Raw genomic sequence first — 18,306 nt, forward strand, 5'->3', positions numbered from 1 at the left:
GCAAAGAGTTATCATGCCAGGTAGTCCTGAGCCATGGTCTTAGGGCTCAGGTCCTCCGAGAGAGAAGGAGAAAGAGAGAATTAGAGAGCATACTTAAGTTCACACAGACACCGGATAAGACAGGAGTACTCCAGATATAACAGACTGAACCTAGCCCCCGACAAACTACTGCAGCATAAATACTGGAGGCTGAGACAGGAGGGGTCAGGAGACACTGTGACCCCATCCGATGATACCCCTGGAAAGGGCCAAACAGGCAGGATATAACCCCACCCACTTTGCCAAAGCACAGCCCCCACATCACTAGAGGGATATCGTATGGTGTGGCCCCTGTATCGTGTCTGTATGGTGTGGCCCCTGTATCGTGTCTGTATGGTGTGGCCCCTGTATCGTGTCTGTATGGTGTGGCCCCTGTATCGTGTCTGTATGGTGTGGCCCCTGTATCGTGTCTGTATGGTGTGGTGTGTCTGTATGGTGTGGCCCCTGTATCGTGTCTGTATGGTGTGGCCCCTGTATCGTGTCTGTATGGTGTGGCCCCTGTATCGCGTCTGTATGGTGTGGCGTCTGTATCGCGTCTGTATGGTGTGGCGTCTGTATCGCGTCTGTATGGTGTGGCGTCTGTATCGCGTCTGTATGGTGTGGCGTCTGTATGGTGTGGCGTCTGTATTGCGTCTGTATGGTGTGGCGTCTGTATCGCGTCTGTGGTGTGGCGCCTGTATAGTGTCTGTATGGTGTGGCGTCTGTATGGTGTGGCGTCTGTACCGCGTCTGTGGTGTGGCCCCTGTATCGTGTCTATATGGTGTGGCCCCTGTATAGTGTCTGTATGGTGTGGCGACTATATGGTATGGCGCCTGTATAGTGTCTGTATGGTGTGGCGCCTGTGTGGTGTCTGTATGGTGTGGCGCCTGTGTGGTTTCTGTATGGTGTTTGTATAATAATGTGACCATGGCGTCTCGTATTTCTATAGCGGTGTGAACACATTTATAGGAGAGGAGAGGCGCACTCTCCCATACCGGCACACACAGGGTCCTGCCTACAGTCACCATGGAGTGCAAATACAAGTCATGTATTTGAATATGAAAATGGCTGTGGGTTATCATATCTGCATGTATTTTATTCCTGTTTGCCTCAGTTCCTGGTCTGATCCATCAGACTGTCTATCACTGCATGTACTTTTACATGGTCTGCGCTGCAACATTGTTCTCAGACAAAACACTCACTACCTGAACTGTCAGAGGGTCCTGTGTGGCTGTCTGTAGAGCGTGGCATTTGCAACGCCAGGGTTGTGGGTTCAATTCCTATTGGGGACCAGTACAAAAATGTATGCACTCACTACTGTAAGTGGCTTTGGATAAGAGTGTCTGCTAAATGACTCACTACTGTAGTGGATAAGAGTCTGCTAAATGACTCACTACTGTAGTGGATAAGAGTCTGCTAAATGACTCACTACTGTAAGTGGCTCTGGATAAGAGTGTCTGCTAAATGACTCAATACTGTAAGTGGCTCTGGATAAGTGTCTGCTCAATTGACTCATGTAAATGTAGAAGGCTGTTGATCTTTGGAGTGGTGGCGGAAGTGGCACTATACACGTCTGATGGTCAACCGTGTCAGTTAATATGCACATGTCCCATTTGTTTTTCCAGATGAGGAGAAGCAGCTTGTAGAGGAGGTGTTTAACAACGCTGTAGACTGTCTGTCTGACGATGACAAGAAGCTGCCTCAGGTGGGTCGGTTGATTTGAATATCATTAAATATATACATGCACACACACTGAAAAAAGCCTGATTTGCTTGTTTGCAATACATGCTGTTCTCACTTAAATCAGCCAATTCATGCACCCCATACAATGTCAAGAGGCAGAAGAAAAGTCTCCTGTCATGTTGAACTCCACTCTAATAACGTCTGTGTGAATTGGGTCTCCTTGATGTGTGGTCATCCGTGGCTATTAGAACTCTAACACACGAGCCGCAAAGAGCAACGTGAAGAGCTTGTTCTGAAATGGTTCAGCTTGGTGACATGCAGAGATATTTTGGAGGTTCTGAAAGTGGATTCTTTATTATCCTGTAAAAGTTTCCACCAGTCTCTCTGTGGTTCGCGCTAGTGGTTTTGATTACAAGGACACACAATATTTCCTTATTTCTCTATCCCTTTATACCGTTAGTTTAGGCTGTATAGGATGTGTTCTCCTGTGGTTGTTTCTGTTTGAGTAGTTTTAGCAGGCAGACTAGCGATTTAAGACAATTGGGACCGTAACGAAAGGTTGCTGGTTCGAATCCTTGAACCGACTAAGTTAACCTGTCAACATAATCCCTTGAGCAAGGCACTTAACCCTAATTGTTCCTGTAAGTCACTCTGGGTAAGAGCATCTGCTGACTGGCAAATGTAAAATTCTACTGAGCGGTGGTCGTTGGTTTATAGTGTAGTAGAGCTGTCAGAAGGCTGCTGCAGTTTGAAGGCTGGCTCAGAGGGTCTGTTAATGGTCACAACCATGTGTGTGGTTCTGCTAGGGTCAGAGGAGGACAGCATATTTTCATTCTTCAGATGGATGGCTGGCTTAAGCTAATGTGAACAGTAAAAAAATAATAATTCTGTTTTACATTTTGATCTGACATCATTGTATGGCTTCACTGATTTCTAGATTGTCCTGTCTTTGACATATGTTAGTGTGTCTTTAACAATAAATGTGTTATATTCATCAAATGACTTATTATTGCTGTGTTTCCAGGTAGAGAATGTTCTACCACTACTGAAGAGAGGCATAGGGATTCACCACGGGGGACTGCTCCCCATCCTGAAGGAAACCATTGAGATCCTCTTCTCTGAGGGGCTAATTAAGGTAGGCCTTGCCGGTCTGGAACTTACCTGGATCTCACTTTAACTTATACAGAACGTTGTCATTCACTTAACCTTTTCACGCTATCACTCCCACCCCAAACATACTGTGCTGGCTTGGATATTGTCATTTCCAGCACGGTTCCAGCAACTATTATGGATCCAACCAGACTAGCACAGTATACCTCGGCTAATCTCAGCTCAATAGGGTGAAAAAGCTATAGCCATTCCTGTGTGTTTTAAATTGGAGTGAGTTTGCTAAATGTATTATTGTTGATCCTTTCTCCTCAGGCGTTGTTTGCCACAGAGACCTTTGCCATGGGCATCAACATGCCTGCCCGCACCGTCCTGTTCACCAGCGCACGCAAGTTTGACGGCAAAGACTTCCGATGGGTAACACACCTTTTAATAAGCCATGCTCCCGCTGGGTAACGCACCTTTTGATGAGCCAGGCTTCCGCTGGGTAACGCACCTTTTGATGAGCCAGACTCCCGCTGGGTAACGCACCTTTTGATGAGCCAGGCTTCCGCTGGGTAACGCACCTTTTGATGAGCCAGACTCCCGCTGGGTGACGCACCTTTTAATAAGCCATGCTCCCGCTGGGTAACGCACCTTTTGATGAGCCAGGCTTCCGCTGGGTGACGCACCTTTTGATGAGCCAGGCTCCCGCTGGGTAACGCACCTTTTGATGAGCCAGACTCCCGCTGGGTGACGCACCTTTTAATAAGCCATGCTCCCGCTGGGGCACCTTTTGATGAGCCAGACTCCCGCTGGGTGACGCACCTTTGATGAGCCAGGCTTCCGCTGGGTAACGCACCTTTTGATGAGCCAGGCTCCCGCTGGGTAACACACCTTTTGATGAGCCAGGCTCCCGCTGGGTGACGCACCTTTTAATAAGCCATGCTCCCGCTGGGTAACGCACCTTTTGATGAGCCAGGCTTCCGCTGGGTAACGCACCTTTTGATGAGCCAGACTCCCGCTGGGTGACGCACCTTTTAATAAGCCATGCTCCCGCTGGGTAACGCACCTTTTGATGAGCCAGACTCCCGCTGGGTGACGCACCTTTTGATGAGCCAGGCTTCCGCTGGGTAACGCACCTTTTGATGAGCCAGGCTCTCGCTGGGTAACACACCTTTTGATGAGCCAGGCTCCCGCTGGGTAACGCACCTTTTGATGAGCCAGGCTCCCGCTGGGTAACGCACCTTTTGATGAGCCAGGCTCTCACATACCTGTGATTGTACCACGTTGGTAAAGACAGGGTCACTCCATTATGTCAGTGACTGACTGTGTCCTCATGGACATTTTTCGTCCTTGTAAGTTTCATCACTCCTTGGAATGATTAATAGCATTAATCATGTTCAACTCAATACCCACGTGTGTGTGGGTAATTTCTGCTATGTTGCAACCAGATTGACGGATGAGCCCAGGGTTATCTTCATATAGTGCAGCGCTCTTCTCTTTGTCTAACAGGTCATATTGAGGGTTCATCATTTCCGTTGTGTGTGTGTGTGTGTGCATTGACGCCTTTATAAGGCCACGGAGGGAGCACAGAGGGAGCTGGGAGTCTCTGGCGTAAGATAAACAGCCACGTATTGTTTATGTGAGGAGCTGGGGGCCACGGGGCCGGCCGTGACTCAAGCTGTTGGGAATGAAAGGGCCAGATCATTACACCTCTGGCTCGGAGAGGAATATGGGGGAGAAAAGATGAGGAGAAAGGGAAAGGGAAGCGGCTGTCCAAGAGACTCGCAAAGAACATCTGGTGTGGTTAAACTGGTGCCAGAACACCACGCATGCAGTCAAGGCTTCCCTTCTCCTCTCCCCCGTCTCTCCTTCCCTCCCTCAGTAACAAAACAGAGAGCAGAAATCCAGGGCCTCTTCGTGGGGTGAATGCTCCCTCTTATCTCGCTCCATATGCTCGTCTTTCTCCATCACTCCCTCCTCCCCTTCCCCCTCTCAGAGATTTATGAGGAGAGGACCGTCCAGAGCTTATAATCAGGACCTTATGATGTAGAGCACCAAAAATGCCCAAGAGATTATAATTGAATCTGCATGACGAAGGTATCAACAGAGCTGTTCGGGTTAGTTTCGTGGCAGAGAATGTTTATACAGTTATAGATGAAAGAGAATCTGTTGATGAGCCTAATCAGGGCCATGTGTGTCATGCAGCGTTAGTAAAGCAGAGGGTTTTAAAGCCAAGGGGCAAATCAAGGCATTCCAGCTCTTCTCCGTGTTAATGTTCTAAAGAGGTGTTGCAACGCCAGGGTAAAGTTTCAAGTTTTACTAGTCTGGGATACACATGGTAAACACCGTCCAACGAAATGCTTACTTGCTGGTTCCTCCTCGACAATGCAACAATCACAATAAAGTTAAGAATACGATCATAAAGTAAATGGCTCAGTAGAATATAATAAACATTTTTGCATAAGAATCAAATCAAGTTTTATTTGTCATATGTGCCGAATACAACAGGTGTAGACTTTACAGTGAAATGCTGAATACAACAGGTGTAGACTTTACAGGGAAATGCTGAATACAACAGGTGTAGACTTTACAGTGAAATGCTGAATACAACAGGTGTAGACTTTACAGTGAAATGCTGAATACAACAGGTGTAGAGTTTACAGTGAAATGCTGAATACAACAGTGTAGACTTTACAGTGAAATGCTTACTTACGAGCTTCTAACCAACAATGCAGTTAAAAACAAATAAGAATAAGAAATAAAAGTAACAAGTAATTAAAGAGCAGCCGTAAAATAACAATAGCGAGACTATATACAGAGTTAATGTGCGGGGGCACCGGTTAGTTGAGGTAATATGTACATGTAGGTGGAGTTATTAAAGTGACTGTGCATAGATGGTAACAGAGTAGCAGCGATGTAAAAGGGGGGGTGCAAATAATCTGGGTAGCCATTTGATTAGACATTGCGGTGTCTTATGGCTTGGGGGTAGAAGCTGTTTAGAAGCCTCTTCGACCTAGACTTGGCGCTCCGGCACTGCTTGCTGTGCGGTAGCAGAGATAAGTCTACTACCAAGGTGGCTGGAGTCTTTGACAATTTTTAGGGCCTTCCTCTGACACCGCCTGGTATAGAGGTCCTGGATGGCAGGAAGCTTGGCCCCAGTGATGTACTGGGCCGTTCGCACTACCCTCTGTAGTGCCTTGCGGTTGGAGGCCGCGCAGTTGCCATATCAGGCAGTGATGCAACCAGTCAGGATGCTTGTGGGGGTGCAGCTGTAGAACCTTTTGAGGATCTGAGGACCCATGCCAAATCTTTTCAGTCTCCTGAGGGGGAATAGGTTTTGTCGTGCCCTCTTCACAACTGTTGGTGATGTGGACACCAAGGAACTTGAAGCTCTGATCCTGCTCCGAGAGCCCTGTCGATCAGAATAGGGCGCGCTCTGTCCTCTTTTTCCTGTAGTCCACATTCATCTCTTTTGTCTTGATCACATTGAGAGGTTTGTGTCCTGGCACCACACGGCCAGGTCTCTGACCACCTCCCCATAGGCTCTCTCGTTGTTGTCGGTGATCAAGCCTAACACTGTTGTGTCATCGGCAAACTTAATGATGGGGTTTTGAGTCATGCTTGGCTGAGCAGTCATGAGTGAACAAGGAGTACAGAAGGGGACTGAGCACGCACCCCTGGGGGGCCCCTCTGTTGAGGATCAGCGTGGTGGATGTGTTGTTACCTACCTTTACCACCTGGGGGTGGCCCATCAGAAAGTCCAGGATCTAGTTGCAGAGGGAGGTGTTTAGTTCCAGGGACCTTAGCTTATTGATGCGCTTTGAGGGCACTATGACATTGATCGCTGAGCTGTGGTCAATTAATAGCATTCTCACACAGGTGTTCCTTTTGTTCAGGTGGGAAAAGACAGTGTGGAGTGCAATAGAGATTGCATCATCTGTGGATCTGTTGGGGAGGTATGCAAATTGGAGTGGGTCTAGGGTTTCTGGGATAATGGTGTTGATGTGCGCCATGACCAGCCTTTCAAATCACTTCATGGCTACAGACGTGAGTGTTATGGGTCGGTGGTCATTTAGGCAGGTTACCTTAGTCCCTGCGCCCAAGAACACTATGATGGTCTGCTTAAAACATGTTGGTATTACAGACTCTGACAGGGAGAGGTTGAAAATGTCAGTAAATACAGTTGGTCAGCGCATGCTCGCAGTACACGTCCTGGTAATCCGTCTGGCCCTGCGGCCTTGTGAATGTTGACCTGTTTAAAGGTCTTACATCGGCTGCGGAGAGCGTAATCACACAGTCTTCCGGGCAACAGCTGGTGCATCTCATGCATGTTTCAGTGTTATTTGCCTCGAAGCGAGCATAGAAGTTTAGCTCCTCTGGTAGGCTTGTGTCACTGGGCAGCCCTCGGCAGTGCTTCCCTTAGTAGTCTAATGGTTTGCAAGCCCCGTCACATCCGACGAGCATCAGAGCCGGTGTAGTACGATTCGATCTTAGTCCTGTATTGCCGCTTTCCCTAATTGAAGGTTCGTCGGAAGGCGTAGCGGGATTTCTTATAAGCTCCTGGGTTAGAATCCCACTCTTTGAAAGCAGCAGCTCTATCCTCTAGCCTGTAATTCATGGTTTCTGGTTGGCGTATGTACGGTCGGTCATTGTGGGGACGACGTCATCGATGTACTTATTGACGAAGCCATTGACTGATGTGGTTTACTCCACAATTCCATTGGCGGAATCCCGGAACGTATTCCAGTCTGTGCTAGCAAAACAGTCCTGTAGCTCAGCATCTGCTTCATATGACCACTTTTTATTGTTTGAGTCACTGGTCCTTCCTGCTTTAATGTTTGCTTGTAAGCAGGAATCAGGAGGCTTGAATTATGGTCAGATTTGCCAAATGGAAGGCGAGGGAGAGCTTTGTATACGTCTCTGTGTATGGAGTAAAGGTGGTCTAGTTTATTTTTCTCTCTCTGGTTGAAAATTACCATGCTAATTGAAATTTGGTAAGACATATTTAATGTTCCCTACATTCAAGTCCCCGGCTACGATGAGTGGCGTCTGGGTGAGCGTTTTCCTATTTGCTTATAGCAGAATACAGCTCATTCAGTGCGGTCTTTGTGCCAGCATCCGTCTGTGGTGGTATATTGACACCTACGAAAAATACAGATGATAAACTCTTGGTAGATAGTGTGGTCTACAGCGTATCATGAGATACTCTACCTCAGGTGAGCAAAATCTTGAGTCTTCCTTAGATATTGTGCACCAGCTGTTATTTACAAAAATACATTGTCTGCCACTCCTTGTCTTACCAGACTCTGCTGTTCTATCCTGCTGATACAGCGTATAACAAGCCAGCTGTATGTTGATAATGTCGTCGTTCAGCCACAACTCAGTGAAGCATAAGATATTACACTTTTGAATGACCCATTGGTAGTTTAATCTTCCGCGTAGGTCATCGATCTTATTTTCCAAAGATTGCACGTCTGCTAGCAGAATGGAGGGAAGTGGGGCTTTATTCGATCGCGTACGAGTTCTCAGAAGGCAGTCCTCCTTCTGGCCCCTTTTTCTCTGCCTTCATACAAATGAAGCAGTACATCATACACGTCAGGCTCGTCGGAGTTGTTAAAGGGTAAAAATGATTCTGCCAGTCCATGGTGCGTAATCGGTGTTCTGAGTTCCTCAAGTTCTTTTCGGTCATATGAGACGGTAGCAGCAACATTATGTACAATATAAGTAAAAAATAATCATTTACAAACGACGAAAAGAAACAAAAAACACAATTGTTTATGAATACTGAAAATGTCAGCCTTGTTCTCCGGTGCCATCTTTATAATACAAGAATGACAATTTATAATATTTACACATGTTTGAGGGATTGGCGCCAAGTAATGTAGATGTTGCATAAAAAAAAAATCTACCTTCAGGAGCATACCCCCGCTGACTCTTCTAGCTCGTATTTGGTTCAGAAAAAAAGCATTTGAACATGTACATGTAGACCTCTAAAAGAATCCTTCCCATGACATTCTGTACACTTTGGTTTGAATGACTACAAACTGAAAGTTTTCCTTGTTTCATTGGTCCTACACATTTATTCTGCTCTACATTACATCTCTGTGTGAATGTTGACGTGCTGTGTGTGTGTGTGTGACAGATGTGTGACCATATTAATGAGTTGTGCGTCTCTCTCTGTTAGATCACGTCTGGCGAGTACATCCAGATGTCTGGCCGAGCTGGCAGGAGAGGGATGGACGAGAGAGGTATTGTCATCTTCATGGTTGATGAGAAGATGAGCCCTGCAGTGGGGAAACAGCTGCTTAAGGTACTATTGACTCCACAGACTGCACACTGGGGTTTTTAAATAACAACCGTGTGTGTCTGTGGAACATATTCTTGGAGATGAATGATTAATCATCATAGTTTACACATGGAGATAAACTGTGTCAATACACACGAACCATTGGGATGCCTAAAGTCTTGGCATTGATTTCTTCTTTAGACGTTATACAGTGTACGTACTAAGACATGTGTTTTGAGTCCCTGTAGACTTTGGCCAGTTGTAAAACACGTTCAGCACCAGACCAGTAACTCTTGGAACGTTGCAATAATCCTAACCCCTGTTGGGATGATGTCACAATGGTTCTCGTGCCAACACAGCTCCCCAAGTGTTCTCAGTACGAGTCAATCTCTCCCCTCCACACGCTGTCCAAGTGACATACAGACTCTGCGAATGATTGCAATGAGGGGGGTGGAGAGATTAAGGGATTTACAATCGCAACCTGAGCCAAGACCCTCATATCCTCCTGAGCTGCAGTGGGAGAGTGAGTCAGTCATTTTGGGGTTGTCTCCTGGGTCATAGAGCTACTTCCCGGCCCTCGGGTCGTTAACGAACACGCTCCACAGCCGAACACACACAGGAGTGTGCAGAAAAACACTTCTCTGAACTGTTAGCAACTTCCTGACCCACGGGTCATTTACAAACTCACTCAGCTGTAGCCAAACACTTCTCTTAAACTTTAGGGAGCCATGATATCATCAGGTACCTAAGGACTCTTGGTATGATTAACTGACTTAAACGTTCAAACCTCAACCCCCTTCCTGATCCATTTTTGGAGTTCTGTAGAAGTTTTGCAAAGAGAGTCATGATATGACCAGGGACATCTGGAGCCTTGGTTTGAACTCCAAACCTTAAACCTCTTTCTCTCCATTTAGGGGTCTGTCATGTTAAAGTTGTCTCTGGGACAACAGTCAGTACTTCATGTCTCTGCTCTGGTACCTTGGGTTGTTGGTCCTGGGTTGAGATCCATTTAGGCTTGCGCAACTGGGTCTTTAATGGGCCAAGGGGCAGTTTAACACATGACAGATTAATGGCAGGGAGTGATCATTTTAAATTATCTGGCCCCCCTGGAAATCTAATTTCTCTTCTGACTATTCCGTTGTAATCGCTCACTAAGACTTTCGATTGCGCAAGACAGTATCTGTAAAACTCAAACTGCCCTTGGCTTCGTTGGCGAGTGGTCGACCGAATATGACTTTTCAACGCCGATACCGATTATTGGAGGACCAAAAAAAGCTGATACCGATTAATCGGACAATTTTTTAAATTATTTTTATATATTTGTAATAATGACAATTACAACAATACTGAATGAACACTTATTTTCACTTAATATAATACATCAATAAAATCAATTTAGTCTCAAATAAATAATGAAACGTGTTCAATTTGGTTTAAATAATGCAAAAACAAAGTGTTGGAGAAGAAAGTAAAAGTGCAATATGTGCCATGTAAGAAAGCTAATGTTTAAGATCCTTGCTCAGAACATGAGAACAAATGAAAGCTGGTGGTTCCTTTTAACATGAGTCTTCAATATTCCCAGGTATGAAGTTTTAGGTTGTAGTTATTATAGGAATTATAGGACTATTTCTCTCTATACCATTTGTATTTCATATACCTTTGACTATTGGATGTTCTTATAGGCACTTTAGTATTGCAAATGTAACAGTGTAGCTTCCACCCCTCTCCTTGCCGCTACCTGGGCTTGAACTAGGAACACATCGACAACAGCCACCCTCGAAGCAGCGTTACCCATGCAGAGCAAGGGGAACAACTACTCCAAGTCTGAGTGAGTGACGTTTAAAAAGCTATTAGCTCACACCGAGCTAACTAGCTAGCCATTTTACATCGGTTCCACCAGCCTAATCTCGGCAGTTGATAGGCTTGAAGTCATAAACAGCTCAATGCTTGAAGCAAAGTGAAGAGCTGCTGGCAAACGCACGAATGTGCTGTTTGAATGAATGCTTACGAGCCTGCTCCTGCCTACCACGGCTCAGTCAGACTGCTCTATCAAATCATATACTTTATTATAACATAATACACAGAAATACGAGCCTTAGTTTCCAGATTTGACCATAATAATGACCTATCATTTCGAAAAACAAAACATTTATTCTTTCGGTGAAATACGGAACCGTTCCGTATTTTATCTAACGGGTGGCATCCCTAAATCCCTAATATTGCTGTTACGTTGCAGAACCTTAAATGTTATGTCATAATTCTGTACAATTCTGGCAATTTAATTATGGTTTTTATTAGGATTAAATGGTCTTCACACAATTCGCAACGAGCCAGGCGGCCCAAACTGCTGCATATACCCTGACTGTTTGCACGGAACGCAAAACATTTCTCTAGTTAAAAGAAATTCATGTGAGCAGGCAATATTAACAAAATATGCAGGTTTAACAATATATACTTGTGTATTGATTTTAAAGAAGGGCATTGATGTTTATGGTTAGGTACACATTGGTGCAGCGACAGTGCTTTTTTTGCGAATGCGCTTGTTAAATAATCACCCATTTGGCGAAGTAGGCTGTGATTCGATGAGAAATAAACAGGCACCGCATCGACTATATGCAACGCAGGACAAGCTAGGTAAACTAGTAATATCATCAATCATGTGTAGTTTACTAGTGATTATGTTAAGATAGATTTTTTTATAAGATACGTTTAATGCTAGCTAGCAACTTACCTTGGCTTCTTGCGGCACTCGCGTAACAGGTAGGCAGCCTGCCACGCAGTCTCCTCGTGCAGTGCAATGTAATCGGCCGCAATCAATGTCCAAAAATGCAGATTACCGATTGTTATGTAAACTTGAAATCGGCCCTAATTAATCAGCCATTCCGATTAATCGGTCGACCTCTAATGTTAACATCTCTAAGTTTGTTTTATAAACTGCTTTAGCACACACTGCCAACCTTGATATCCTAGCTGTGTCTGAATCCTGGTTTAGGAAGACCACCAAAAATCCTGAAATTTCCAATCTCTAACTATAACATTTTCCATTCGAGATACAACTGTCAAAGGGGGTGGAGTTGCAATCTACTGCAGAGATGGCCTGCAGAGTTGTCTTACTATCCAGGTCCGTATCCAAACTTTGAGCTTCTACTTCTAAAAATCCACCATTCCAGAAACAAGTCACCACCCTCTGCCCCCAGCTGTGCCCTGGACACCATATGTGAATTGATTTCCCCCTGTCTATCTTTAGAGCCCGTACTGCTAGGTGACCTAAACTGGGACATGCTTAACACCCCGGCCATTCTACAATCTAAGCTTGATGCCCTCAATCTCACACAAATTATCAATGAACCTACCAGGTACAACCCCAAATCTGTAAACACGGGCACCCTCAAAGATATCATCCTAACCGACTTGCCCTCCAAATACACCTCTGCTGTCTTCAACCAAGATCTCAGCGATCACTGCCTCATTGCCTGCATCCGTAATGGGTCTGCGGTCAAACGACCACCCCTCATCACTGTCAAACGCTCCATGAAACACTTCAGCGAGCAGGCCATTCTAATCGACCTGGCCCGTGTATCCTGGAAGGATATTGACCTCATCCCATCAGTAGATTATGCCTTGTTATTCTTTAAAAGTGCCTTCCTCACCATCTTAAATTAGCATGCCCCATTCAAAAAAATCAGGAACAGATACAGTGCCTTGCGAAAGTATTCGGCCCCCTTGAACTTTGCGACCTTTTGCCACATTTCAGGCTTCACAAAAAAATACAGTTTTATATCTTTATGTTTGAAGAATCAACAACAAGTGGGAGGTCAACATTGGATCATTCAGAGATCCTCACTGAACTTCTGGAGAATTTGCTGCACTGAAAGTAAAGGTGCTGAATAATTTTGCACGCCCAATTTTTCAGTTTTTGATTTGTTAAAAAAGTTTGAAATATCCAATAAATGTCGTTCCACTTCATGATTGTGTCCCACTTGTTGATTCTTCACAAAAAAATAGTTTTATATCTTTATGTTTGAAGCCTGAAATGTGGCAAAAGGTCGCAAAGTTCAAGGGGGCCGAATACTTTCGCAAGGCACTGTATATAGCCCTTGGTTCACTCCAGACCTCTGCCCTTGACCAGCACAAAAACATCCTGTGGTGTACTGCACTAGCATCAAATATCCCCTGTGATATGCAACTTTTCAGGGCCGTTAGGAACCAATATACACAGGCAGTTAGGAAAGCTAAGGCTAGCTTTTTCAAACAAATTTGTAGCACAAACTCGAAAAAGTCCATGGAGAATAAGAGCACCTCCTCCCAGGCTAGGAAACACTGTCACCACCGATAAATTCACGATAATTGAGAATTTCAAAATGCATTTTTCTACGGCTGACCATGCTTTCCACCTGGCTACCCCTACCCCGGGTAACTTCCCTGCAACTCCCCCAAGCCTCCTTCAATTCTCCTTCACTCAATTCCAGATGGCTGATGTTCTGAAAGAGCGGCAAAATCTGGACCCCTACAAATCACCTGGGCTAGACAATCTGGACCCTATCTTTCTAAAATTATCACATTAAATCGTTGCAACCCCTATTACTAGCCTGTACAACCTCTTTCATATCGTCTGAGATCCCCAAAGATTGGAAAGCTGTCGTGGTCATCCCCCTCTTCAAAGGGGGAGACACTCTAGACCCAAACTGCTACATACCTATATCCTACCCTGCCTTTCTAAGGTCTTCGAAAGACAAGTTAACAAACCGATCACCGACCATTTTGAATCCTACCGTACCTTTTCCGCTATGCAATCTGGTTTCCGAGCTGGTCATGGGTACACCTCAGCCACGCTCAATGTCCTAAACTATATCATAACTGCCATCAATAAGAGACAATGTGCAGCCGTTTTCATCGACCTGGCCAAGGCTTTCGACTGTCAATCACCACTTTCTTATCGGCAAACTCAACAGCCGTGGTTTCTCAAATGACAGCCTCGCCTGGTTCACCAATTACTTCTCTAATAGAGTTCAGTGCGTAAAATCGGAGGGCCTGTTGCAGTCTCTATGGGGGTGCCACAGGGTTCAATTCTCGGGCAGACTCTCTTCTCTGTATACATCAATGATGTCGCTCTTGCTGCTGGTGCTTCTCTGATCCACCTCTATGCAGACAACACCATTCTGTATACATCTGGCCCTTCTTTGGACACTGCTAACTAACCTCCAGATGAGCTTTAATGCCATAGAACTCCGTGCCGGTCCGGCATCACTACTCTGGATGGTTCTGACTTATAAGTGGACAACTACACGTACCTAGGTGTCTGGTTAGACTGTAAACTTTCCAGACCCACATTAAGCAATCCAAGATTAAATCTAGAATCGGCTTCCTATTTCGTAAAAAGCAACCTTCACTCATGCTGGCAAACATACCCTCGTAAAACGGACTATCCTACCGATCCTCAACTTCGGCGATGTCATCTATAAAATAGCCTCCAACACTCTACTCAACAAATTGGATGCAGTCTATCACAGGGCCATCTGTTTTGTCACCAAAGCCCCATATACTACCCACCACTGCGACCTGTATGCTCTCGTTGGCTGGCCCTCGCTTCATACTCGTCGCCAAACCCACTGGCTCCAGGTCATCTACAAGTCTTTGCAAGGTAAAACCCTGCCTTATCTCAGTTCACCGGTAGCAGCACCCACCCGCAGTACGCGCTCCAGCAGGTATATTTCACTGGTCACCCCCAAAGCCAATTTCTCCTTTGGCCGCCTTTCCTTCCAGTTCTCTGCTGCCAATGACTGGAATTAACTGCAAAAATCACTGAAGATGGAGACTCATATCTCCCTCACTAAATTTAAGCACCAGCTGTCAGAGCAGTTCACAGATTATTGCACCTGTATGCAGCCTATCTGTAAATAGCCCATCCATCAACCTCACCCCATACTGTTATTTATTTATTTTGCACCCCAGTATCTCTACTTGCACGTTTATATTCTGCACATCTATCGCTCCTGTGTTTAATTGCTATATCGTAATTACCTCGCCACTATGGCCTATTGTATTGCCTTACCTCCCTTACCTCATTTGCACACATTGTATATAGACTTTTTTTCCTACTGTATTATTGACTGTATGTTGTTTTTTTTTTCATGTGTAACTCTGTGTCGTTGTATGTGTCGAACTGCTGTGCTTTATCTTGGAAAGGTCGCAGTTGTAAATGAGTACTTGTTCTCAACTTGCCTACCTGGTTAAATAAAGGTGAAATAAAAATAAAATAAAAATGTGAACACCTTTGGGATGAATTGGAGTGCAGAATGCAAGCCAGGCTTTATTGCCCAACATTAGCGCCTGACCTCACTAATGCTCTTGTGGCTGAGTGGAAGCAGCAATGTTTCAACACCAGGTGGAAAGCCTTCCCAGAAGAGTGGAGGCTGTTATCGCAGCAAAGGGGGGACCAACTCCAAATTAATGTCAATGATTTTAGAATGAAATGTTCGATGCACAGGTGTCCACACACTTTTGGCCATGTAGTGTATATCTCATGTACAATTTTTTTTTTAATGCTAAATATAAGCCCCACTAAAAATGTTATTATTTAATCAAATAGTTTAACATGCTTTTTTGTTTAAGTCAGTCTATGAAAATACCCTTTTTGTTACAAATTTGACCAGAACCATGCATGAATAATGACTAAATTTTTGAAGCAGGCATTATAGAACAATGAACACGGGTCTCATACACAATCTCTCAAGCACAAGTCCACGTGCTAGTGAGTAGCCAGCTAATCTTTATACTTCAAGTTTAGCCAACTTGGATCTATTTACTTGCGAACACATCAGAACAGTTGAATTATGAACACAGCCGTCTCCAAACATTTTAACAGCATGCTAGTCTGTCCAATTTGTTCAGATGTTGAAATAAATGACCTGCCTCATTTTTCAGAATGAGAACAAGTTACCAATTCCTTATATAAATGTTTTATGCTTATTACACTTTTATAGAACAGACTAGACAGCTAGTATAAGTCTTTGGCTTAAAAGCTGCTAGCGGTACTGTAACCTGAGCATTCATTTTCCAGAATCAATGTTCATTGATACTTTAGTTTTAGTAGTGTCTGTTCTGCGCGCAATTTGAGTAGTTCAGACATTAAAATGGTGTAGATAGAAAGGGTAACTTCTCTATTACAGTGTAATATCTCAATGTGTTTGTGTCCATATGGCCCATTCTGTTGGACCAAACCTCGAATGCAAATAGCGAGTTAAAACCGCTTGACAGAGAGGAAGAAGTGATCTCTCAACTTTATTTGTTGTTGTGTGTTGCAGGGGGAGTGGCTTGTTGTGTGTGTGTGTGTGTGTGTGTGTGTGTGTAAACAGAGGAAGAGGCAAAGCAAGAGGTTTCACTCTAGCCAGAATCTGTCCCAAATAAGCCCAATGCGTCTCTATGGGCTTATTTTAGACATAAGTTTGTTGCCTGCCTTTCAGCCTTTGGGACAACAACTCCCATTATTAGCGTGGAAACATGAGCATCTCGTCATTATTTTCAGATCTCTGGTGTAAATGAGAAGGAGCGAAGGAGATGAGACCAAAAAGACAACATAAACGAAAAATACAAAGAACGATCGTTTCTTGCCATGAAGGAATTTGGAAATTCGCACATAAAAACAAACATTCAAATTAATTATCTATCGCTCAGCCTTACTTCCTCTCCTGTTCCACCTCACCTACAACATGGTCCTCAACCTGCTGAATAGCGACCTGTTTAACCTTCCTCTCTCCTCCCGCTCTCCCCAGGGCTCAGCTGACCCTCTGAACAGTGCCTTCCACCTCACCTACAACATGGTTCTCAACCTGCTGCGGGTGGAGGAGATCAACCCGGAGTACATGCTGGAGAAGTCTTTCTACCAGTTTCAGCACTACAGGGCTGTGCCCGGTGTCGTAGAGAGTGAGTGCAGACAACTTCTCAAGTCTAGTCCTATATGTAATTCTCGGATCCTCTTTCATAGGAATTCCCCTGCCTGTGGTGCTTTATTCAAATGAATTTACCAAGTTGATTCAATGTTCTGTTCTGTTGATTTGGTCTGGCTAAGTATAGCACAAGTAATGTTTTATCTTTGAGCATCTGAACTCTATACACTGAGTGTACAAAACATGAACACCTGCTCTTTCCATGGCATAGACTGACCAGGTGAATCCAGGTGATAGCTATGTTCCCTTACTGATGTCACTTAGGGCTGCCTGGTATACTGTATTTTACGAAATACCGGTATTGATGCACTGACCGCCAAGCAAGCATCTCAATATTAGCAAGGTGTTCTTAATGTTTTGTACACACTGTACATGGCAACATCAGGTGCTATTTCTGTGTCGTTTGACCACCGCTGTGGACAATGTGTTAGGTTTGCTATGATCACCTTAGAATTAGAATAGAGTACGAGAATCCCCATTCTAGTTTTTCTCTGGGTATGATTGAACTCTGTTTTAACTCCACAGAGATGGGGAAGCTGGAGAAGATGTATAACGCCATAGAGATCCCCAACGAGGAGAGTGTGGTCACTTACTATAAGATCCGCCAGCAGCTGGCTAAACTGGGCAAAGAGATCGAAGAGTTTGTCCACAAACCCAAGTACTGCCTTCCTTTCCTCCAGCCTGGTAGATTGGTCAAGGTTAGAAACTGCTCCACCATTTCCCATCTACTTTGTCTTTGTTCTGTTTAATAAGGCTTCCGCAGATAGAAAACACCTTTAGTTTTGCTCAGATAAGGAAATATTATGGTTATTGCTGAACATACAGATGTCACAATTGCGTTGACCCTTTTTTACAGGTCAAAAACGAAGATGTTGACTTTGGATGGGGCGTAGTCGTTAATTTCTCAAAGAAGTCAAACGTCAAGGTAATATGGATTAAAAAAAGACGTCCTCTCACTTTATTTTCAGCAAACTTAACATGTGTAAATATTTGTATGAACACAACAATATTCAACAACTGAGACATAAACTGAACAAGTTCCACAGACATGGAAAAATGTGTCCCTTAAGAAAGGGGGGGTTGGGGTCAAAATCAAAAGTAACAGTCAGTATCTGGTGTGGCCACCAGCTGAATTAAGTACTGCAGAGCATCTCCTTCTCATGGACTGCACCAGATTTGCCAGTTCTTGCTGTGAGAGGTTACCCTGCTCGTCCACCAAGGTGCCTGCAAGATCCCAGACATTTCTGGGGGGAATGGCCATAGCCCTCACCCCCGATCCAA

The 18,306-nt window shown here is 44.6% G+C and overlaps 1 protein-coding gene across 1 annotated transcript in view; it reads left to right on the forward strand.

Annotated features, from left to right (window-relative positions):
• Positions 1-18,306, forward strand: part of LOC135548169 (exosome RNA helicase MTR4-like) — a 60,700-nt gene that overhangs the window by 15,708 nt on the left and 26,686 nt on the right. Inside the window, exons 11-17 of the mRNA XM_064977491.1 lie at positions 1,644-1,723; positions 2,726-2,836; positions 3,124-3,225; positions 8,978-9,103; positions 16,852-17,002; positions 17,551-17,723; positions 17,882-17,950. Of these exons, the coding sequence (XP_064833563.1) occupies positions 1,644-1,723; positions 2,726-2,836; positions 3,124-3,225; positions 8,978-9,103; positions 16,852-17,002; positions 17,551-17,723; positions 17,882-17,950 (812 nt within the window). The remainder of the gene's footprint in view (positions 1-1,643; positions 1,724-2,725; positions 2,837-3,123; positions 3,226-8,977; positions 9,104-16,851; positions 17,003-17,550; positions 17,724-17,881; positions 17,951-18,306) is intronic.

This window comes from Oncorhynchus masou, chromosome 11 (genome assembly GCF_036934945.1).
Source record: "Oncorhynchus masou masou isolate Uvic2021 chromosome 11, UVic_Omas_1.1, whole genome shotgun sequence".
NCBI classification, from domain to species: Eukaryota; Metazoa; Chordata; class Actinopteri; order Salmoniformes; family Salmonidae; genus Oncorhynchus; species Oncorhynchus masou.